At 35.7% G+C, this 24868-nt stretch overlaps 5 protein-coding genes across 6 annotated transcripts; 2 read left to right on the forward strand and 3 right to left on the reverse strand.

Moving 5' to 3' along the window:
• Positions 1-616: 616 nt before the first annotated feature.
• LOC113772110 lies at positions 617-2144 on the forward strand. Its single transcript, XM_027316661.1, has 3 exons — positions 617-791; positions 1122-1166; positions 1272-2144. The coding sequence occupies exons 1-3, from the start codon at positions 648-650 to the stop codon at positions 1830-1832; spliced, it is 750 nt and encodes a 249-aa protein (XP_027172462.1). The 5' UTR covers positions 617-647; the 3' UTR covers positions 1833-2144.
• A 2623-nt stretch (positions 2145-4767) lies between these two features.
• On the forward strand, positions 4768-5598 carry LOC113771826 (zinc finger MYM-type protein 1-like). Its single transcript, XM_027316382.1, has one exon. It carries the CDS (start codon positions 4768-4770, stop codon positions 5596-5598), a length of 831 nt encoding a protein of 276 aa, XP_027172183.1.
• Positions 5599-7292: 1694 nt separating this feature from the next.
• On the reverse strand, positions 7293-10323 carry LOC113770625 (ubiquitin-conjugating enzyme E2 36-like). 2 transcript variants are annotated; one of them, XM_027315146.1, is made up of 8 exons: positions 10196-10320; positions 9976-10003; positions 9637-9723; positions 8660-8718; positions 8235-8276; positions 8084-8157; positions 7687-7784; positions 7293-7569 (listed from the first exon to the last, which is right to left on the reverse strand). In XM_027315146.1, the coding sequence occupies exons 1-8, from the start codon at positions 10229-10231 to the stop codon at positions 7532-7534; spliced, it is 462 nt and encodes a 153-aa protein (XP_027170947.1). In that variant the 5' UTR covers positions 10232-10320; the 3' UTR covers positions 7293-7531. The 2 variants fall into 2 exon arrangements, with proteins under 2 accessions (XP_027170947.1, XP_027170948.1); XM_027315147.1 differs by lacking the exon at positions 7293-7569 and having other exon boundaries at positions 7748-7839; positions 10196-10323.
• A 1117-nt stretch (positions 10324-11440) lies between these two features.
• On the reverse strand, positions 11441-16774 carry LOC113770031 (bifunctional riboflavin kinase/FMN phosphatase-like). Its single transcript, XM_027314374.1, has 10 exons — positions 16373-16774; positions 15982-16168; positions 15013-15143; positions 13900-13969; positions 13549-13614; positions 13171-13325; positions 13006-13083; positions 12599-12732; positions 11787-11879; positions 11441-11705 (listed from the first exon to the last, which is right to left on the reverse strand). The coding sequence occupies exons 1-10, from the start codon at positions 16458-16460 to the stop codon at positions 11559-11561; spliced, it is 1149 nt and encodes a 382-aa protein (XP_027170175.1). The 5' UTR covers positions 16461-16774; the 3' UTR covers positions 11441-11558.
• A 2890-nt stretch (positions 16775-19664) lies between these two features.
• LOC113770032 (14-3-3 protein 9) lies at positions 19665-23615 on the reverse strand. Its single transcript, XM_027314375.1, has 7 exons — positions 23377-23615; positions 22504-22810; positions 22291-22378; positions 21828-21937; positions 21594-21742; positions 20203-20252; positions 19665-20086 (listed from the first exon to the last, which is right to left on the reverse strand). Exons 1-7 carry the CDS (start codon positions 23447-23449, stop codon positions 20084-20086), a joined length of 780 nt encoding a protein of 259 aa, XP_027170176.1. The 5' UTR covers positions 23450-23615; the 3' UTR covers positions 19665-20083.
• Between the last annotated feature and the right edge of the window lie 1253 nt (positions 23616-24868).

Raw genomic sequence — 24868 nt, forward strand, 5'->3', positions numbered from 1 at the left:
TAGCACCCAAAACTAAAACTTCTAGCCTAAATTCATCAGAGTATGATTTATGACACTTAACAGTTCAATTCTTGTTAAAGTATTCAATCTCTCGGTGCAATTTTTGTACAACAACATGAAATGTTGTTAATAAAAAGTGGAGTGCTAACACATTAATGACCCCAACTCAACGTCTCAAATGCAAACCCTTTAATTAAATGATAATTGTACATCACAAATTGGAGTTATGGAGATACTTATGTATGATTTTTAATCTTCTCCTTTAAACCTGTCAGTCAAGTTCGAACCCTAATCTGTCAGGCATAACCAACAACTATAACGATTGTTGAATACTTTGTATGCCATCAATTAGTAACTAATTGATACGTAAAATTTTTCAGAGGACAAATTTCCCCAAAAAAAAAAAAACCCATGTCCGTACTACATACTTGTGTTATAAACTATTAATCATCTATTTATTTTAAGTATTTAACTCGAGATTAATTGGCCTTCTCAATTGCGATGCCTGAGAAGAATGCAACAAAAAATTGGGGCCAGCTGGTTGTGGAGCCCACCCAGTACGTATATAAAGCTAGCTCAGTACTCCAGCAACCAGCCTAACAGAAAGAAAGCGCGCACCTCACGCAGGGACCGTGAGCTAGTACAAAATGCAGTGTGTGGTGAAAATGGCGGAGGGAGACGGTGGTGGACGACGAGGCAGGCCGAAGCAGCCGAAGCTGACTATGGAACAATACCTCGACTTCATTCACAGCCACAAGCAGCTTGATCTCACCGTTCACCACCTCAACCAGGTCAATTAGATCTGTTTGGAGTTTTGATGCTTCTTCTGCATTAAATTTCTCTATACTGGATCGTATTTTCTGAAAAATCAGCCGATGCTGATGTTTTGTGCTCATTTGATATGGATAAAGAGAACTGAAATGTCTTCGCTCTTCGAGTCGATTATTTGATGCTTGAATGTTATTCGCTTTTCAAAATTTTCAGTACGAAGAATAAAAATTGTTGTCTGTTTTTTTCTTCAAATTTTTAAAAAATTCAGAGACGCAAAAGTAGTTGAATTATCTTAATCATTTCCTAATGTTACGATAATTTTCTGATTCTTGTCTTGTTTTCTAGTTTAGATCATCGACATGCACGGCTTCATGAAAATCCGCGGCCCTCAGAAGGTCAATTTAGCTTCTAGCGTTTTTTCCCCCTTTTTTTAAAAAAAAAATTCAATTTATTTTGTCAATTAATTTTTGTTTTTATGTTTTTATCTCTCAATGAAACAGAGTCTTCTGCTTGAACTTGTGAAGTCGCTGGAGCTAATGGATCCTTCCCGGTCAACGCTTGAGGACGACGGCGTATCCTCCGACGCCTTCTTGTCGCTGGATGACGTCATCAAGGACCTTAACGAGCTCAAATGGCAAGAGTGCTGCGTCACATCTCTGCAAACCCTAAACTCCGCCAACCTCCACCACCAGCGCGACGGTGGAAGCCTCAACAGCGGCGGCCAAGGCTCTATTTCCACTATTGGAACGAGTATCGTCTCAACTGCTTCAGAGAAGCCTAAAAAGACGCGAAGAAAGCGCCGGAAAGTCGCTCAAATTGATGGCGGTGAAGACAGCGTTTCTGCTGGCTTGAACGTCGGGGGTTCTGAAACGGCCACGTGTTCACCGAACTGTTGGGGACCGCGGAAGAAGAGGACAGTGAAGTACGTTAATTTGAGTGGAAATGGCGACGGCAGCGTTGTCAACTTTGGTGTTGGTGTCGCTGCTTCTGTAGCTTCAGCCGGCGAGGTTCAGGTCCAGCCCTCGGCTTCTCCGTCGCCGATTCTTGTGGTTGATTCGTAGATGACTGAGGACAAAATGGCGCATCTGGGGTTTGGAGAGAAGGAGAGGGTATTTTTGTCTGTTCATATATGGCGAGGTTCTAACTTTTTTCTCTGGTGGTAGAACGTGGAGGAATATCTGAAATTCTAATATTACTTTTTTTTTTCTGAGAGAGACAAAAGTGGAAGTAAGTGAATTGACTTTTTATGTGAAATGTTATTAGAGACGGTAATCTGTTTTGATTAAACGTAATTGATTGTAAAATGACTCGCACATACCTGCGGATTCCATTCGACAGACCCAATATATGTACCGGGGTTACCAATTCGGTTTAGTGAGAGATATTTTACATTGTTATGCTTCTTGCTTTATTTTGATGATGGATGAATGTTGGATATTCCGGTGAAAACTTTAAGGCAAAAGTGATGGGGGGATTTCCAATTCATGATAATTCTAAACATTAATGGATACATTGATCAAAAGTAGGATATCCTAGTCCCCTGAAGAAAAGGTGAATTGTATTACCGTGGCTGAGATTTAGAACTAAAATGTACATTTATTTGGACTTCTTGATATACTTTTTGCTCAGTTCGAAAATGGCATGTTATACCAAGCGAAATATCAACGCCAAATTGTAAAACAAATAGGGTTGGGATAGGATCGTTGATTGGATATTTTTTTAGAAGAGAGTTGCTGATTATATACATGTTTTCTTGTTTTTAGTATGTGATTTCTCTCCGAATGCAAATTGGAAGAAACTTTTTTTCTTAAGAATCCTTTCCTTGATTTGCACAATCTCATAGGAGGAGACGGATGGCTTGAGGAAAGACTCCCCCCCCCCCCCCCTCCCCCTCTTTTCTATTAAAGTTTTTTTTAAAAAAAAATTAAACTAATAATTGAAACTTCCAATAATATATATGCTTAAGATTAGTATACTCAGGTTTGGCTTGAGTGGATAGTCACCGAGTCCATTAACTTTCACGAGGTTCTCGACTTGCATGTTGGAGGCAACATTTTGACTGTGGGAACTTCATTTTGCGTAGAAATTTTATGTGAATGATACTCGAGTATTGAATTCATTCTCATTTATTGGCTTAGGCAGGGGCGGAGGGAGGGGGGCCAGGGGGCCAACCGCCCCCCGCCCCCCCCCCCTTCCAATTGTTAAAAAACAAAAATTCTAAGTAAAAATTTTTTTATTATTATGTTTTGCCCCCCTCCCCAAAAAAAATTGATCAACAATTTGACTTTGCCCTCCCAAGGGCCCAAACAATAATGTTTGAAAGTTATTTGGACTTGGTCCAAATAGCAGAGAATTGTCACTATTTTTTTAACGGAGGATAACAGACTTGATCCAAATAACTTACTATTTTCTGAATTTCACAATTGTCGTTTTTCACCAATTCACTTTTTATTTCCTTCTGACAAAAAAGCCTCAACTCTCAACTCCCAACTTCAATTCCCTCTTCGATCTCCAGTTTTTTTTTTTTTTTTCATTTCAAAATACAAGCTAATACTCTACGGCAGAGAATTGTACTCCTCAGTTCTCACCCAAATTTTTCTGCAAAAGCTGAAACGCACGGCTTTGAAACTGGATGTACCAAAAGCTCTGAAATTCAAGCTATTACCATTTACCAGGTTAGTTTGACATTGCATTTATTTAGTGAAATGTGGGTGTAAAAAGTTCACCCGCCAGTTGTTTGATGAATTGCTCGAGAGGGACTTGTATTGTTTTTCGAACTTGGCCTTCTGAATTCGGGTGATAAGCATTTATTTTAGTTGATTCTGAGACTGGTTTCCTTTTCCAATTTTCATACTAATTTTATTTTGAGGATCCTGTTGGCTTCCTTGGGTGATGGCCAGGCCTTTCAGTCAGGTTGAATGACCGAAATTTGTAAGGGAATTAGGGAAACCAGTCTTTTGTATTGGTCAAATTCCCATCTCTATAGGCCATAACCAGCATTTCTCAATCAATTTTATTTCGATTACAGGTTGATATTTTGTTGCAAATATAGTGGTAATAGCCAACAAGGCAATTGATTCTTTTTTCAAGAAAAGACGTCTAGAACCAAGTGGAAGTGGTGAAACTCCTTGTCCTCTTCGTGATTCTTCTCCTAAGCATCAAATAAAGAAATTTTGTAGAGCTGAATCATTAGAGTTTGATATTTCATCCATAGAACGTGATCCTGGAAAGCGAAAATCCATTTGGAAATATCTAAAGCATCAAAGTGATGAGGTACGGAGAGCATATATTAAATTTAGGCCATACCAAGAGCTTCCAATTGAATCCATGGTTGTTGACAAGAAGGGCCGACGTTTCCTTTTCTCTTGGTATAAATTGTTTCCAAATTGATTGGAATTTTCTCCAACAAAGAATGCTGCCTTTTGTCTTCCTTGCTTACTTTTTTCCAAGCCAACGGACCGTTTTGGATCAATGGCCTTCACAACTAGTGGATTTAGATCATGGAAGAAGGTAAATGATGGAAAAAATTGTACTTTTTTAAATCACATTGGAAAAGATCCTAACTCATCACACAAAGTGGTAATGCAATGCTATCATGATTTGGGAAACTCATTGCAACATCTTGATAAAATTATTGAGAAGCAAAATTCTGAACAGGTTGCAAAAAATCGGTTGCAACTTCTAGTTTCCATAAATGCTGCAAAATGGTGTGCATTTCAAGCGGTGGCATTTAGGGGTCATGATGAAAGTTTAGATTCTAACAATCGAGGTAATTTTATTGAGTTGATCACGCATGTGTCTTTTTATAATGAAAAAGTGGCTGCTGTGGTCCTTGATAATGCTCCTCGAAATGCATCTTATACTTCTCCTACGATCTAAAAGGAGATATTGTCCATTTGGTCGAGCAAGATACAAAAGTATATTCGAGAGGAGATTAGTGATTCAAAATTTTCTATACTTGTTGATGAGGCTCAAGATAGATCAAAAAGAGAGCAAATGGCTATTGTTCTTAGATTTGTGGACAAGCAAAGCTGTATTCGAGAGAGATTTTTTGACATTGTTCATGTGCACGAAACCAATTCCTTAACTTTGAAGAAGGAGATATGTGATGTCCTTTTTTGCCATAATCTTAGTGTGCAAAACATTCGTGGCCAAGGATATGATGGAGCTAATAACATGCGTGGAGAATGGAATGGACTGCAAGCATTATTTATTCAGGAGTGCTCCTATGCATATTATATTCACTGTTTTGCTCATCAACTGCAATTAACATTGGTAGCAACATCTCAAGAGGTAATTCCTGTGGAACAATTCTTTACATACTTATCTCTTCTTATAAATTTAATTTCGTCTTTTTGCAAACGTATGGACCAACTTAGAGTTGCTAGAGCTGCTAGAATTGCTGCATTGATTGCTATTGATGAACTTGAGACTGATAGGGGTCAGAATCAGATTGGTACCTTAAAACGGCTAGGAACTACAAGATGGGGGTCTCATTTTAGTTCTATCTGTAGCTTATTCACAGAATATGAAGACATTTGCTCTGTCCTAATTGATGTTATCAATTATGGAAATACATCAACTCAAAGAAGTGAAGCTGACAGAGTTTATAATTTCATGACATCCTTTGATTTTGTTCTTGTTATGCATATGATGAGGGACATTTTAGGATTTGCACAAGTACTTTCTCAAGATTTACAATGCAAATCTCAAGATATTTTGAATGTCCTTAAATTGATTTCAGTAACAAAGAATCGACTTCAAAGTTACAGAGATAATGCATGGAATGAATTGTTCACCAATGTAAAGACATTTCACGAAATATAGAGATGCCTAATATGAATGTCATTTATAAAACAGGTCGAGGAAGAATTCGAAAACAAAATGATCCAATTACCATGGAGCATCACTACAGGATTGATGTGTTTTTGGCAACGGTTGATTCTCAAATACTTGAAATGAAGAATAGGTTTAAGGAAGATGTAATAGAGTTGATTATTCTTAGTTCAGCATTGCATCCCAAAGATAATTTTCAAGCTTTCAATATTGAACAAATTTGTCAACTTGAAAACAAGTTTTATTCAACTGACTTCACAGATCAAGCGAAGTTACACTTAAGAACTCAATTAGAGCTTTTCTAGATTGAATTTTCCTGTAATTCTCAGCTTCAAAATTTTTCATCACTTCAGGAGTTGTGCCAAGTGTTAGCAAAGACAAGAAAGTCAATGTGCTATACTCTTATTGATAGATTGATTAGTCTTATTTTGACTCTTCCTGTTTCAACAGCTACAACAGAGCGTGCATTTTCTGCTATGAAAATCATCAAGACTTGTTTGCGTTCTAGGATGGAGGAAGACTTTCTTGCTAACTCTATGATAATGTATATTGAGAAAGAAATTGCTAGAATTTTTTATATAAATTCAATCATTGATGACTTTGATAAAATTAAAAGTCGTCGTACACAATTTTATATGTCCCACACAGTCAAGTAGATTTGTAAATATGATGATATTTTTGTATATGTGAAGCGTATAAGTATTCATTCTATATAAGGTTATTTCTAATCTTGTGGTATATATGTTCACATTATTTTTTTTGTAAATATATTTTACTTTCATTGCTATAGACTCGCCCCCCCTCAAAAAGTTAATTCCTACCTCCGCCACTGCCTTTAGGTGAATTACCCAGAAATATCGAATAACATTTCATTAAGGATCCTGTATCGGTTGAAAAATAGGCTCCCTGTCGTGGATAATTTTTCATTAGTTTGTAAGAAACCCATGAGGATTGATCCCTTGAGGCGAGTTTTTTTGTCAAACTAATTCAATTCTAGAAAAATAAATTTAAAAAACATCTCTTGAAATTTTTGACAATTTCATTGAATTCCCTCAAAATTTTAAAAATTACACGTACCTCCTTTATCATGATTGATATGCATATAACTAATAATGAATATTAACATTATTTTATTCATTTTTTTTCTTTGTATTCCTCTATTTTATTTTTCACCAACTAAGAATGAGTTTTAACATTATTTTTTCATTATTTTTTCCTTCTTATTCCTCTTTTTTGTTTTCCATCAATAATACCAGAGAACTATTACTACTATTGTAAGCTTCTATTGTAATCAAATGTCAAGTTAATGATATTTTTTGATGAGTTAATGTTAAATATGATCCAACATTTTTGTTGATCATTGTTTTCTCTTTTTTTTTTTGGTATCAAAATAAAAAAAATAAATCTAAAAAATATGACCCAAATACCAAATTGTGGTATTTCTATCCACCCGAAAAATTGTGGTAATTCTACCACTCGAAAAATTTACAAATATTTATTTTTTTACCAATTTTAACGGTACTCATTTAAAAATTTGACCTCAGTCCATGTTATTTTAATGTTTAGTTAAATCAAATCAAGGTAGGTAGGTATAGTATTGCAAATTTTAGGGGAGCTCAGTGAAATTGTCAAAAAATCTTAGAGAAGGTTTCTAAAATTATCCCTAAAAATTATGACAAGCAGTCTATAGAAGTGTACCTTACTACTAAATTTATAACAAAATATAGCACGCGGCTGTACATATTTAAAGCAAGCCTTCTAAACCGGAAAATACAGCTGAATGCGGAAGTTTTAGGGACACCAATGGTACATATAATTTGAAAGACTAATTCATCTATTACTCAAACGACAAATTTGCCTGTCAATTAAACATACAACAAGAGTTGCCAAAATCCTTTTTAACCACGATATCCCGCCTTCTTTGTCATGCACCAGTTGCGTATGCACTGGTCCATTCCTTTGCTGCAAATTACCAACAAAGACGAACATACCCGTAAGCAAGCAAAGAGAGAGAAGACAACGGCATGAACCTCAATACGAAAGTTCTTAACCACCAATTTAGCTCTCATGGCGCATCACCTGTTTCAACAGCTTCAGACTCATTTGACTTCCAATGCTTCGCAATGTTATCCGCAAGGGGATCATCTGGATTTGGCGCACTAAGAAGAGCTTGTATGCTGAATTCAGACAAGGTCTTGGTATTAGCTTCATCCACATATTTGTTAAGAACTACTGAAGCAGCAAAGACATTTCAAAGTCAATATATGACTGCCCTCCTTCACTTGCAGAAGTCATAACACTACCATTTCTAAAGTTTCCATAAACTCCACCTCCAATTTAATAAGGTTTAAAGATAGAAATAACAAGAATTAACCACTCTCAGAAGGAACACAGTACTGCCTGTATGATCTAAGTTCAGATATCCAAGTCTGAATACAAAGCATCAAGTTTTTGTTTGAGGGAGAAGACCACTAACCTTAATAAAACTGTTCGGATCTGGAGAGCTGGACTCCATTTGTCTTTCAGAATGTCAAGACATATCCTTCCCAGCTAAAAGAATGAAATAACTAAATTTAGCATAAAAGGAGACAGAGCAACACTAGAAACTCAGAGAAGATGCTACTTGCCTTGTCAATGTTGGGATGGTATATTTTAGTCAAAAAGCGAACCTGCAAGTAATAACAAAAGCTTCTATTCAAGTATTATAGAGAAATCATATGACTTGTTCAGCCATGGAATAAAATTATATGAAGTTTGTATAATTGGTCAAGACCTGACCACAAAACGACAATGGTAGAATAGTACCATTACTGATTCTAACAATCCAAAAGAATGAAAGCAGGCTGAGATACAGGAGAATGGGAGGCGTACAAAACCATTAAAGACCAACGATATTTCCATTTTAAATGCTTAAGAATCTGATTGTAGACTTGAAGACTTATATTGCAAACAAAGTATTGTGAAGTACTCACTAACAATCTACCCAAGCTTTAGCCCATCCTGACCCAATTAAAACTTTAAAAACAAAAAATGACAGCTGATATGGAAATACCTTGGGTGGTGCCATTGGATAATCTTCAGGTAGAAACAATTCCAACTTGAATACGCCTCCTGATTACGTGTGAAACATTAACAGCATATACACATAGAACTACACAAATATCTTCTTTATGACCTATAAATTATTGCAAGCACCAAAAAGCAAAAATATGGTAGCCAGTTTCCACAACTTGAGCACAACGAAAATTGCACAACTCAAAATCTGCATCATTTGCTGAGTCTTGGTCGTTCTGGTTACACCTCAAAAAAAAAATTCAAAGAGAATCTACTCCTACTGTGAAATAACTGAAGCACTTCCATGTTGAGTTTCGCTTAGCAAAGGTAACTAGGAGAGTAGGTCACACTACAATGAGAATGAACCAGGTTCCATAAGCCAAATGCGTTCCACCCTGGGCCGATTAATCCTGATTGCAACTCAAAAATTTGATTGATATGATACATTACGTATCGCCTAACCTTGAACTGCAAATACTCATTTTGGAGTGTTATATCAATTAAAAAAAGAATTTTCAAATTTCTTTTAACCACAAATTTCCAGATATCAGCTAATCCGCATTGCCACCACTACATCTCCACCTTATATCACAATAAACATGTATATCAACCACTCTACTTACGGTAACTCTAATGCCCAATTTTACATTGACAGGGATGGTAGAACATCTTGCAAGTCTACCAGTTATAGTAGGCAACAAATATTTCAAACATTTACATGCATAAACTTAGTACTACCTTAACAATGAAATTATTTATGTTCAAATTTAAATCACCACAACCAGTGTTAGCATTAACGGTACAAGACAGTCACCTCAATTAGGTTATTCAAGGACATCATACAAGTAACTTCATTGGACTAACAACTGCCCACAACAAAATTCAACGAAGAACGACCCCTTAGCGAGCTTTCCACACATAATCACAACTGATAATCAAGAAAATCAAAAGTCAGGGAATTGAACTATAAAGTACCTTCATACGGAGATTGTGCAGGGCCAAGTATCATCACATTAAAATGCCGCATGTTGTCTTCCGAAGGCGACGCGCTAATTCCAGGAGCTAATTAACACACCAATCAAACCAAAAAACATTTCCAAAAGAACGAAAATCAGATAAATAACTTACATATCCTAAAGCTAAAAAATTCTCACATCCATGATAATTCCAAAAATCACACATTACCAGGCAGAAAACTTTCACAATACAGTTCAAATTACAAAAGCAGAATATTCATAGCTGGAATTAACTAAACCAAAACGACTGATTACTAATCTTGCTGAAGTAAATTGGACTGTATACTGAGTTACCGACATGGTTCACTGAGAAGACGCTGCGTTTCCTGCACAATAAATAGCATAGAAAATTGACAACAAAACAGAATTAGATGAACACAAATGCTACTTCAAAAATTTTATACATAAATTCACTATTAAAAGAGGGGAAAAATTGCGCGTATTAGACATGTAAATTAGAGATTGATTCGTTGGACTTAAAAAGGTCCACTAAAAACAAAGATTGAAGGAAAATTTACCTTGATAATTCGTCTCGGTAAATTGCTATTTGCCATAATATTCGTATTTGTGGCGAGCGCAGGATCGGGGAGAGAGAGAGAGAGGCGCGCCAAGGGAGGAACGGCGAGGGAAGAGTATAAACAAATGAGTTTTCTACCGACAAAGGGCTTTTATCAAATTTATTACCCACCATCACTGCCTTAGTTATATGCTTATATTATAGTATCATAGGTAAAAATCGGTCTCTCAATTGTTACTTTGTATCATATGGGATTTAAAAATTTTACCTTTTGTATCAATTAGGATGGTTAGAGGGATGCATTTTTTTTCCTCATTTTTAAATACATTATTGCATATAAAACTCGCTTAATAGATTTAGAAATTTGCTTTTATATTGATTGAGATTTTAAAAATATTTGTAGAAATATTAAATAGTAGTAACTAAAGTAATGTCTAACTTTCAAGATCATAATGTCCTGTAGCATTTTTATCTTTCTTTTGTTGAAGGAGGCAAATTAATAGTTACCGTGAACTAATGGGATTTTACTGATATTTAAGTTTGCTTCAATTATATTATTTATGAACTATTTTATTTAGTTTTGAACTTGACTTCACCGGAAATCTTCAATGTTATTGTTTATGTTATCGTTTGATGGATATCTACTTCAAACCAACTTTTAATATTCGTAGAATCAAATTCAAATCCAGCGTGCAGTATTTATAATCGAATTCAAAAAAATATATGAATATAAACTTTAAAGGTCAAGACTGAAGTTTATATAATAAAATCATTTGTCTAGTGTGAATATAAATTGTGTCTCCATTAATTGTTTTCGGATATGAACCAACGATTTGCCGGGCTATTGCCTATCATAAATGCCTTAAATTCCGTTCAAAAATTCGAATCTTATCTTCCATTATTTATTACTTAACATATAACTTCTTCTAAATTTAATGGTTACATCTATCCTTGTTGGTTCATGATCCTCTTGGACCTATTCCCCTTTCCCGTACATATGGTTGGAGCATATTATCTTGGTTCTTGGCTTCTTACTATCATCCTTTATAATTTATGGTGCTGCTGAAGTTCTAATCCCAGAAGATTATAATGGCTAAATTTTTTACTTCACCAGGGTAATTCAATTATTTCATGTTAACTAATATCTCTCCCTTCTTCTGTTTTCACATAAGATCCGAATTTAATTATTATTATGGAACTACAAGAGAAGAGAGAGTGAAAAATACGGAAAGAAAAAAGGAACCCATAAAGAGAATTGCAGGTAGCTGATTTATTATCTTGAGCTGAACCAGCATGAGGAGCAAAAATGATTTTCCATTTTAGCCAGTCTACATGATGGCAACTTAGTAACAGTAATGGATGACTCATTTATTCTTTGTCTCAGTGCTGTCTCCAGCAGCAAATTCTGGAAGGAAACTGTTGCATTTGTCCTGGGAAAATACAGGTAAGTCTAGGGCAGCATCTGCAATAAGCTTGTCCTCATCAGTTATTTCAACATTGTTGGTGTTGCCCTGGATAATATGCAGTACAACTGTTAGAAGATCCTAAACCAGAGAGAGAGATGTAGAATTTAGAAGTGTCTTCTCAGTTACCAAGCAACTGGATCCTCTGATGAAGCCGACTATTAATAGCTCCATTTCCTCATCATACACGTTCTCATTGCTTCCATTAATTATGAATGCTTGCTGAAAAGGAACACGAAAAGTTAAACTCAAACTGAAGCTCTGAAAGATCTGTGTAACCCACAGCCAAAAGTTGAATTGGAAAAAGTATCAAATGTTCGAAACATAGCTGATAAATGCACTGTCTTAGTACTGATTGGAAAGGATAACTATTGCAGTCCTGAAAGAGATGGTGACCATATTAACAACTATGAGACTAATATTGAGAAGAAAGAAAGGCTATGAGGCCAGAAACTGATGGCCCCAGGCCGTTCATCGATTTTCAAACAGAACTGAATTTTTGGCTGCACGTCCATTGACCATACAAATGGACAAAAAAGGGTTGAATTCTCACTCGCCGTGAATAGTTCCACAATAGAACCGACCGTGAAAAGAGTGACTAAAAAGAACTCTAATGCATTTCTAAACCAAGTGCTGTTGCACCTTTGGTCAGGTCAAGTCCACTCTGTGCCAAGACTGATCAAAGAAGAGTGCAGAATCTCCCAGTGGTCTTTTGAAAGATAAAAGTAATAAAAGTTATGACCGAAGAATACACAATCACAATCCTTAAGGGTGATCTATATCATAGCATCCTGTTTATTTAGTTAACAGAGTCTTTCCTGTGAATTTACTCACAGGTGTTGAGTAAGAGGCTTACACGACACCCCCTATGAGTATCAGCTCAAAAACTACCTTTTAGGCAAATCATGTTCAAAATCGAGATAGTGCCATCGTTTACTCACAATTTTTCTCCCATACAAACAGCATTTACGCTCCCAGGTGATACTGATCACAATCTTGATAATTTTGTCTACATCAAGTCTTGCCCAACCAAAATATACACCTTGAAGTTGATCAGGAAGACATGTTCCATCATCTGAATCCAACAGACTGTTTCAAAGATTTGAGGCAAAATTTTCTAAAATGACAACGCAAAGTAAGAGAAACAATTTCAATGTCTAAACCTCCAGTTGACTGACAAATTATACACCAACAGTACATTCTTTTGTCATGGACATGCTTTAAATCAAAATGTGACACGGATGAAATGGAAAGTAATATGTCTGGGGTGACATGTAGATGAAGGCCACATCTAGAACATGTCTGTAATAGAAGTTAAGCGTTCCAGATTGAAGTTTATTGGTGAAACCTGAAAGTTCATGGAGAATCCCACTGCTATAAAGTGCCTTCATCTGAATGGGTTCAATTGGCAAAGCATTGCACACCCCTGCATCCTCAAATCTAAGTTTATTTGTACAGTAGAAAAGGGATTACGAGGAAAAATTAGACATATTGGAATTATTTGATAGCATACAATCTCCAAATGGTGGAAGACCCCATAGCTCTGGCTGAAACTCCAATAGTGAGTGAAGAACAGAATCAGCAATAGAAAATTCATCTGTTTCAGTCTGGAGAGATGGTACAGCAACCACATTCATTCCAGCAGCCTTCCCTGCTTTAACACCAACACTGCCAAAATTTGTGAATAATGACAAATGATGATAGAAGAAATCAAGCAAAGTTCACAAAGCATGTTAAAAAGAAAGATATCCAGTAGTAAAAACAAAAAATTTTTGCATGAGAAACTACTAAAATTATGGTGGAATCAGATACTGTAACTAGATGATAGAGATTTCATGAAACAAGAATTATGTCTAGTTTCCATAAAATGAAAAAGGTGAATGTCACTTACAGGGAATCTTCTATAACAAGACAGTCAAGTGCCTGAACACCCATAATAACTGCAGCTTCAAGAAACCTGATAACATATTAAAGGATTCATAAACCAAGTATAGAAAGCAATCAATTCAACCCGTAGATGATACCATTCGTTTATCTCACCAAAGATAAACATCAATAAGATGATCAACAGTCAATCTTTCCAATGATATATCTAAGTACATTAGAGAAATTTATTTGTATTTGACTGTCAATATAGAGGACTGTCTTACAAGCCTGAAAAACCAAGTAATGCTTGAGACTCTGTATTCTAAACAAAAAAATACAAAAGGATGACTCTTAGGGAAACTTATGTATGTCTCACATGTCAGGTGCTGGTTTCCCTGATTTGACCTGGTCGCTTCCTAGGATTACAGTAAAGTATTCTTTCCATCCTGCAATAACATGAAACATAGATGCTATGGATCAATGACTAAATAATTTATTCACCTTCAATCAGAGTAGATTTTGTCCAAAAATTTCTGAGAATCACGTGTACAACTAGGACCTAATGTATAATTCTGAAGTTCCACAAGATGCATGGGAAGTGTGGGGAAATAGAAGTGCACCTTGAAAATGGTGAATTTTTTCAGTAGATTCAATATCAATTTATGAATCCCTATTGAACTGTTCTTTCACGCTTCAGAGTATAGCATTATGTAGATACGATTTGACAGTAATAAGTTGCAGTTGAAGAATAATCAGGATAGTTTCCTAAAAGCACAACAAACCAACAAATAAAGATGCCAGAGACTTTAGCAAAATGCATGTTTGGACAATCTTAGATTTTCCTCCAGAAACTGTCAGAAGTTCTGCTGCCCTTTAGAGAGGAATATGACAAAATAAGAACTTGAAAAGTTAAGGAGCTAAGATAAATAAGTTCTCAAAAATTGTGCCCTCTGAGAGCTAAGGGTTGCCCCCTAATTAGTTCATCGGACAACTATAAGTTGAAGCAAACATGGTACATATGTTTTAAGCATCAAGAATATGGAGACATTAATTCCTAAAATAAGAGGGAAGAGAATTGCTGCATGAATAGTACTTACACACACTCAGATGCATAAATCAATTAAAACTGATGGCATTCAGCAACTATAGTTGCATTGTTGCTAAGATCTTTTAATGCATAAGCCAATTCAAAGAAGACACCAATAAACTCATATTATTAGAGAATTATTGTCAACGCAATGATTACTAAAAGCAGCATAATCAGTTGAGAGGTTGATTTCAATGCTGGACCCACATCAAAATATTGAAATCTTCCAATGATTTACTTATTCCTGAACATGACAATGCTAATTGAGAAACTCAGAGTGGAACAAATTCCAAAAGAAGGAAAAAGATGCAAAAACATAAAAGAATCACAAGAATATAGTAAAAAAAAGCATTCACATAATGCATTATCTGATCAACATCTGGAGAGAATCAAGAAACGAACCTTGTTGGTGTGAAATTTTCACATCAATGTTTCTCCTTAAAGAGTTTGAAGCAAGTGCAAGGGGCACACCATGTTTATGGAGATGTTGCATAAGGCGATTAGCACCAGGAAGTGGTTTAGCTTTCAGCCACCTAAAACGAAACAATAATCTAAAATATACACTAAAGCCAAAGAAATCCCATACATGTAGAGGACCAAACAAAAAGTACCGATTCAAGGTATTTACTATCAAAATTCTGTACATAAGCAATGAAATGATTGAAGAATTATTGAACTGCTACTGCATGAACAATGTTTGCGATGATTTAGCTTCATGTCAAGCATATGAATCCTTTAAGCATATTTCATTTCATCTGCTTATCAGCAACAAACCATCACAAATCAATCTGATTGGTTTATCCAAGACTAATAATGTTTGCCTATTCACCTACTCTAGAATTTAAATGTGTTACTCACACAATGAATCAAATGCTATACTACTGTCTGGTTATCCAGTCCACATGGACTTCATAAAATCTAAGTGAATATGACTTCAGAGCTCCCCTTATTGACATTAATATGTTGGGAAAAAAGGAAAACTTTCCGTCTGAAAAGGCATTTCGTTTGGCTAACTAATAAGAAAAGGAAACTTTGCGTTGCAAAGTGGAATTCTTTCTCTATCCAATTGGCCTCATGACAGACTCTCAACAGAGGAGATCAACTACAATCATATTTCTGAATGTGCAATTAAGTACATTGTGTCGTCATTTTTAAAGAGACTTGCCAGGACGTAAGACCATGATCAATAAAGCACATTAAATAAACTAGCAATCACTCTATATATGCTAAAACAGCAATGCAGAGATACATCATTTTAAATTACTCCTGCTATACTTCCAAGTCAACCATCAATTACTCTTTTAACGTGTTGAAACTCAAGCAAATATTTTGACAACTATATAATAAGAAATTGACAGATGAAAGACTCACATTCCCTGATAGAGAGGCATAATTTCTTGGGTGAATTCTTCAGGTGTGAGTGGAAGATCATAGTCTTTGATAATTGCACCCACAGACTCTTTTTGAGTCATCCCCATTCTCCTATTCTCCTTCTCCTTATCTGCCACCTTCCCATACCTTGCCAGAAATTCCTTCATGATCCCCTCAGTAACTTGTTCTATTGAAAAAAAAAAAGCCACAAAAATCAGAACCTCTTCTACCCACTAAATTCATTTCAAGAAATAGCTCGGGGTAAGACTCGAACTAGTTTTCAGGTCAATGTCCTTGCAAACTCAACCAAAACGGCTAAACAAAAGCTACAAAATTCAACTTTCATAGAAAGAAAACATGAGAATGAAGCATGAGGAGGAAGAAATATGACCTGTATTCAAAAGGGTCCCATCTAAATCAAAGATAACGGCCTTAATTTGAGTCTTTGTCGGGCGGAATGAAGAATGAAGATCACCCATAGTTGTATGCAAGAAATTGCAAGAATTTAATGCTTTGGCTAGTGATGACTGATGAGTTCTTATTATTGCGTGTGTGTTAGATGGGATGCTCTGGGATGAAATTGAGCACTGGGATGTGTGAAAAAGGAGGAGAATTTAAGAAGCAAAAATTGGGAAGAGGGATCAATTCCCATGGGTGCAATTGGGCAAGGTGCCAAATTGTCAATTAGCGTAGAGAACTTGATGGAGTCTACGTTGGAATAAGCCAGTAAGAGAAATCGGTTTGGTTCCCGCTTTTTTCTGCTATGAAGACAAACGATGGTGGGAGAAGTTAGTGTTGCTAATAAAATTTGTTTGTGAAGGGCTATGAACCAAAGGTGGGTCAATAATGGCATGCCCAAGAATGGTATTTTAGTGGTATATGCTGATGCGAAAAAAGATATCCAATTTGTTCATTTATTCCATCACCATTTTTTTTTTTTTTTGGGTCTAGGGGATTTAATTGCGACCCCCAACCCAGCATCACCTTTTCTGTCCAATCTACACATCAATTTTTAACGGAACAAGAGAGGACCAATGTATCTGGTTGGACCGGTAGTGATTCAGTCATTTCCAAGTTGTTCTTAGATCTCTTCAGGCTCCCCCTTAGTATAAAATAGTGTAGGTTTATCGTGTCAGGCGAAAAAAAAAAAAAAGAGAGAGAGAAGACCAATATGATTGGGATGTAGAACGATTTGGTATGATTGCTGTACTTTTTACATTATTTAATGTATAATTATATTATATTATTATACTAAGAATAAAAGTACTATACATTAGAATACAACACCGTAATATATTTGTACATTAAAATTTTAAACATCTACCACAAAAAACACAAATATACTGAGCCTTTGTTTGAATGGATCAGGGGCTCCTCCTATTGTATTGTCAGTGCAATTGCAAAATACAATTTATGGTCACAAATGAACGAACTGGACCGTCCAATACGAAAATTAATCAATAGCAGAAATGACGCTGAAACAGAACTTGTCAAATTGTACGTATCAAGTATCACATGCTGCATTTGATTATCCATTTCCTATCTTTTGTGGGGATATAGGAATTTTTATAAAAAACGATACTAAACCAACTAGGAAATTCGCATGAAGTTTAACAATTTAATTGTAGTACTCCTATTAGGTTAGTGGAACATGACAGCTCTTTTTTTTTTTGATAATAAACATGACAGCTCTTTGGTACTCGGCCATTCTCTCTTAAATGTGAAATAGGAAGAAATGATCACTATTCCTAGATGCAGTACTCTATACAGAAAACTGACCAAAAGCAGCATGCCTTGAATGTATTTTGTTGTAGATAAAAAAACTTGAGAACTGATGGACTTGCATGTCCATATTAATGGATTCAAAGAGTAACTTCATGTTGTATTTTGTAACAATTTGAAAGGCAAATATGCAAGTTTTACTAGAGCATCCTTGATACAAAGTATATAATTTCTTGGAAGAAACAAGAAGAATTTTCAACACCTTGGGGTGCCTATCCAAATCCAACTTCGCCCATGCATCTGCCTCTCTGGCATCCAATGTCCAGCTTTAGAGAGGTCAGCGCATACATACATCATACTTAGTGAAGTTGGTGGAAGCGTAGAAATTATCACATTCAAATTGTTGTTCTTACAGAGTCTTTCATCTCAATTTTCAAGGCTTGCATTTCTTCCCAAAGCAGTTATTTTGCCATTGAATTCCACACATAGTAACTAAAAGAAAGTCCCAAAATTTAGGTGGCAATGAATTCATGATCTGACATGGCCCAATCCCATTAATTAATTAAGGAATGGACTAACTCCACTCTGACATGGCCCAATCCCATTGTCGCTTTCTCACCTTACATCTTAAACTTTAATTTTGAACGCTTTAGGATCTCGATTTAGGACACTTTGCACCTAAAACTTTCAAATTTATCCTATTTAAATCTAATCAATGACAATTTTAACAAAATTAACGGCATAGAGGATTCAACAAATCAATGACAATGTGCCGAAAGTGGTTAAAAGGTGCGCAGATATCGTAACAAAAATAAAACAATACATTTTCATCAATTTGCTCCATCTTTTATCTCGTTAATTTTGCTAACAATATTTAGAAATTGTGATCATATAAATCAATAACAATGTACTGAAAGTGGTCAAAAAAGCTAAGGAATTGTAGTTAGAACAAAACTATACATTGTCATTAATTTTTACTATTCTATATCTCATTAATTATGCTAATATAATTATTGCTTAGACTTAAATGAGACAAATTTGAGGGTCGATGGTGCAAAAGTGCAAAATGTTCAAAATTAAAGTTTAAAATACAAAGTGAAAAGGTGATACAAGTTGAAGGGTACAAAGTGGAGTTAGTCCTTGAGGAATTTATGGTACTTGTAGTAAGGTGTACGTCAATCGAAGATTTGAAAAGAAGAAAAATGAAAAAGTCTTCTGGAAAACATTGAAGGGCCATCGGAACAATCTTATGGGACTATTGTGATATCCTCGAAAATCATTTGGCACTAGACTTATAGTTTCTGATGCAAAGAAATACTACAATTTAACAACGCAACACCCAAGAGACGCCACAGAACTGATTTGGTGCCGTCAGGTAAATTACAGATTCTTCTGAATGCCAGCATTCCACTTGAGGACGCATTTACTCCACCGTTGATATGAAAAGACGAATAACTATTCTGGGTTCATTTCTTGAGGGCCCAGGTGTCTGGACAGCATATTGTGAAACAGAAGATTTGCCAATGTTAATGGTCTCTGATGCAGAGCAGGAGACATTAAACTGCAACCGTTGATCACTGACTGTCTTGTCTCGCTCGTTTAATGTTGGACAACGCAATTAACTGCAGAAAATCTAGAAGTTCAACGGTTCTGATTTACAGTCGTGCATTCGGGGCACCGACCGCTTCCAGCATCTTTGTTTTGGGTAATGTATTACCTTTTTCAGTGACTACCTACATTTTCAGGTATGGAACATGGAGCGAAGCCACCTTTATACCTCAGTTCCTATTACCATCAAAACCCTTGCAAGTCTTCTCGTCATGTCTACTGGATCTTTTTCGCATTTACCTTCAATCCAAAAGCAGCTGCTTTACCCAATTGAAGAACATTTCCAGATCAAAGTTCCAGCTCCAGTTGTTCAGACCAACTCCATTAACATCAGGAATTTATTGCCTCCATCAAAACACATGCTTCTGCATCTCAGCAAAGAGGATGCAGGTCTCTTATTTAACTAAAACGTAAAAAAACCGAACCATACATAAGCTGTCCATGCATATGCAGAACTTGTCAATTGTAATGACATCAGATAAATGAAGTTTGAAAGGACGGCCAGAGCAGACATCATCACTCTTGCGGTTGAGGCAGTTGACTGAAACCACACTACCTACAGGCCAAACAATGCTCTAAAAATTGGTACACAATTTAGGGAGGAACCCTCCTGGGGATTCAAATCAAACCACATACAGACAATAAATTCCATGAACAAGCTATAACAAGACAACACAACACACATTTCTAGCGCATCCAATGACAACCAACAGTCCCTGTGCGTCTATGCCTCCGTCCCTTCTAATATTGTAGACTCGAGCATTCTGCTGCTTCACTGTAATGGACAGATGAAAATTTTATGAAAACATTTTGTCATTAACTCAACTGCACATGCTTTCAAAAGTAAACATTGTCATTGGGTATTCTCTAAACAATACATAAACTACCCACCTCAGCATCCTCGCCACCTTTGTTGGCACCATCGATCTTCTGTGCATCTTCTGTAGGAGTAACAAAGTAAAAAAATTGACGATCAGCATGTTATTAGGTGTATCAACAACCTTTTGACCATTAATGGAGTCAAGTTTAAACAACAGGTAATGTCAATCAGTCAAGACTTGCAAAAACCAAATAAGTATATATAACATGTAAAAAGAGACCCTTACAAGTCTGAGGTTAGTAGGGACTAGGGAAACAACCTCAAATTGAAAGGGCTGCTACCTCAGTGACAAAAATTCAAAGGCAACTACAAGGGGTTTCAAGAGAAATAATGTCTCTGGGCTTGAAAAGAAGATGGCAACTTGGACCAACCATGACTTAGTATATTAAACGTGAGAAACTTCTAATGCAAAACTTGCAGAATTTAGGAATCTCACACCATCAGAGGATTCCCAAGCACTGGTGCTCACCACATTAAGACCATCATCAATCAGGATGTGGCAGAAAATTCTCATGGCAAATGTTAGTTTGCTTTTACCAGTCACTGTGATTGTTAAGAGCTGTTGCCTGTTGATGGGTTTATTGAAGAGTTACTAGAAAAAAATTACTGTAGCACCTCTTTGGAGAAATATGTACCTAAAATAAAAAGGTGGTTCGAGAATGTATTTGAAGTTTTGCAAACAACCAAGTTATAGTCAAAGCAATCAAGAAAGTCTATTCAGGAATGGTTGCAAATGCTACAAACCATATTAAACAATGCATTCTCAGTTAACACAATCAGCCTAGTCTTACTTGCACGTTAAGTAAATGAATTTACCGTAGAACACATCATGATTCATTCTACATATGTATTCCCTCAATTAGAGACATACTTTCTTCATTAAGTGTCACTCTTAAGTACATAAGATTGACTCAATAAAGGGAATCAAAGAGCAAAAAATTTTAAATGGCTGGTAACGTAAAAAGAAGTATGACCATTTCAATTACAGCTTTAATTTATTCAAAAATCAATGCACTTTTGGGGGTTAAAATAAGTGCAATCAATGGACTTCATAGCAATGCTGTCGTATCATATAAATAACATTCAGATGCATCCTCCCTCCAACCAGTATATCAAAATTTAACGAAGAGAACAAAGTATGCAGCTAAGCCCTGACTTAATTACAAAAACTGCCCAGTATTCCCCCGACATTTTCTATGGTAAGAAACCTACATCCATATAGCACTGAAAAGTAAACCAAAACCTGTCTCCCAAATGGGATTTATGAAAACAAATGAGAATTCCGGATGTCAAGACAAACAAAAGGAAGGACAAGCAATAAAAGATATCCAACTGCAAAACCACGTAGCACTCAATAAGAGTCATGCACATATCACAGATTCATAACAGCTTTTATGCTTACCTGCATCCTCGGGGATATCAGAGGTCCACAGGGTAAGGTTGTCCCTAAGAAGTTGCATGATCAACGTACTATCTTTGTAAGACTCTTCATTAAGGCTATCCAGCTCCGAAATTGCTTCATCAAATGCTTGCTTGGCAAGGTGACAAGCCCTGGCATGAAAAATTATAGTCATAATCTGAAAAATCAACATGTGGACAGAGTAAATTAAATCAAATGTGATCGCAAACAACAAACCTCTCAGGAGAATTCATGATCTCATAATAGAAGACAGAAAAATTCAAAGCCAAACCCAATCTAATGGGATGAGTAGGAGGTAAACCAGATTCTGCAGCACTGGTAGCAGCCTGAAAGCATGTTTGAAAAAAAAATAAGGAGAGAGACCATTGTTCAACCTTATCAAAAAGATTGGAAAGCAAAGAAAAACAGAATAAATACATCATTCAGGTAGACTACCAAAAGGGACAGGAAAAGGAAGTTACTGTTAAAAGTAATGACAAATAAACAGTCTCTCAAGTATCAGACATCACAACTTAAGCTTGCAAATCAGAAGATTTCAGAAAGCATTGGACATTATTTGTCAAACTGACAACCAATCAAGCAGTAAACGCACCACTTACTTTGAATGCAACATATCCATCCTCATTTAACTGACATGTAACGCACAAAATGAATACAAGATTGCAAGTGAATAATTCACCTCATATGCTTTAAGCGAAAGATCAGCAACCTCTTTTCTGTCATTACCACTCTTGAACTCTGCAAGATACCTGTAATAATCCCCTTTCCTGCAAGAAATAGCTACTCTTTAGATACATTCAAACAGCAAAAGTACACAAGGATGGAAAAACTTTGATTAAAACACCAGAAAAAAGTTATCAAACAGCTAAAAAAACAATGTTCAGCCCCTCACATCTTATAGTAAAACACTGATGATTCCCCGGCTGTGCATGAGGGAATGAGATGCTCATCGATCACTGCCATGATATCGCTACAAATATCCGTCAGCTCATTCTCGACCTTTTGCCTATATTCCTTTATCCGCTTCACATTCTGCTCGTTTCCTCTTGACTCCTCTTTCTGCTCAATGGAAGATAAAATCCTCCAGGAAGCCCTCCGTGCTCCAATGACATTTTTGTACCCCACAGACAGCAAATTTCTCTCCTCCACTGTCAACTCCACATCCATCTTTGCCACCTTTTTCATTGCATCCACCATCTCTGTCATCAATTCACCCCAACTTTTAACTCAAAAAACCTGACAAACAGCTAAACTGAAATAGAGAAACAGGGCCTAAAAGTTTTGCATTTTACTTAAATTTTTATCGACTCACTTACACTTGGAAAACAGAAAATGCGGAAAAAATAAACAAAAGAAAAAACGTTAAGATCTTTTTCTCTTCTTTTTAGTTTTTCAATTCGTTTCAATTTCTCATAAAGACTTAATCTTTATGGTGACCTGAACGGACAGATAAAAGAGGTAGTTGATCCAATAAAAAAATGAAAAAAATCAAACACAAACATAAACAAAGCATTAAAAATAAATAGTTCAGTATCAGCAAAAAATAAGAAACTAAACAAAACCCACAAGTTATTTCCCGCGAAAAATCCGAAAGACAAAAAGAATAAATAAAAATCAACATCACTTCAACACTGAGCCCACCATTTCCTACCAGAAACAACAGTAAATAAAAAATTAAAAATTTGACAAACTTCACATAAAAATTGAGAAACTCAAATTCTGAATAAGATCTAAAGATAGTCAAGTTAGTGAGTGAAATTTTTACCATCGTAGCGCTCAGCTTGCTCGGCGAGTTTGGCAACGTAGACGAAGTTTTCACGTTCTTTAGCAGCTGCCATGGCCGATCTATAAGAAAATCAAAGGTTTTTTCACCTTTAATTTTTTAATTTTTTATTTTTTGGGGGGTGGCAAGCTTGACTGGGGTTCAGGTGATGAAGTGAGAGAAAAGGCAAATTTTCTCTCTCTTGAGAAGTTCTTACTCCGCTTCTATTTTTCGGCAGACGGAAATAGAGTGAGAAAAGAGAGAAAACGAAGAGAAAATGGAAATACCTGATAAGGGCTCGTCAAAAGTTTTTGCTAATTGCTATTATCCCCTCCTACTATTTCAACGTCTTATTTTATGACCATCTCAATTGGCAGTCAAAATTATATAGGAGTAATATTTTATTCAATTATGGTAAACTTTTAGAAAATTGCAAGAGAATTTTCCCTCCGAGAATGTGTCAATTTGGAGTGATAAAAAAGGTATCCTGTATATTTATTTTATGTTTATTAATAAAAGGCATTTTTTTGAGTCCTTTCTCTCGGTTAATTCTTGGTTGAAGGTAGAAATTTCTAGTTACAAGAGATTAATTTTAGGAGAACATAAAATCTATGAAAGTCATTAGAAAAACCTCTAAACTAAAACAATGAACCGTCAAATCTCCATTTGAACGAGTTTTTTTTCAGTAATTTAAAACTTTTTGAAAAAAATATTATACTAAATATAGTTCTTCAATTTTAGCTCGGCCGGTCTTTATTTATAGACTATTAGAAGTTCAAGACAAACCGCTATGATAAGTTGGTTAGTATGTACAAGTAGTTAATACAGTACATATGAAACTACATGAGCAGTACAAAATTCAAATTTCTTTATTTACGTCCTTAATTATGTTTTACAATCACTTCTAACCCTACTCAAACATAACCCATTCCAACTTTAACCAACTTGTCTATCTTTTTGATTAATTCCCTTGCTTTGCCAAATGCCACTACACAGAAGTCAAAAATTATTTGTTGGAATTATCATGAGCAATGTGTTGATAATTTGTTGACCCCTTTTTTCATTTCAGCAAAACAATAATCATACTTAATTTAGAGGGTTTTATGATTAATAATATGGGAATTTATGACGCCAGAAATGCTCCATGAATCCATCAACTTTGCTCGACTAGTTACTTGACAATTGTATCTTGTGTAAAGTGCATTTTTTTCAACAGAAACTTTTACCAAATAAAGCAAAGACAATTGGATAAATTCTTTCACAAACAATTCAATTCATTACAATGCTAGTGATGTCTTTAAATTCTGAATGGCACATTCAATCACTGGAATTGGTAAGTGATCAGAGAACGGCTCTACAGTTGAGGGTTTAAAGGGTGTTGGAAGGAGAAAAAACATTCATTAGTGACATGAGTTTCTCAACCGAAATTTGTAATTTCAATTTTCAAATACGAAGATAATCCAATATGGGTCAATTGTCTTCCATCTTTAGTACA

Source organism: Coffea eugenioides, chromosome 5 (assembly GCF_003713205.1).
Source record: "Coffea eugenioides isolate CCC68of chromosome 5, Ceug_1.0, whole genome shotgun sequence".
In the NCBI taxonomy this organism is placed as follows: Eukaryota; Viridiplantae; Streptophyta; class Magnoliopsida; order Gentianales; family Rubiaceae; genus Coffea; species Coffea eugenioides.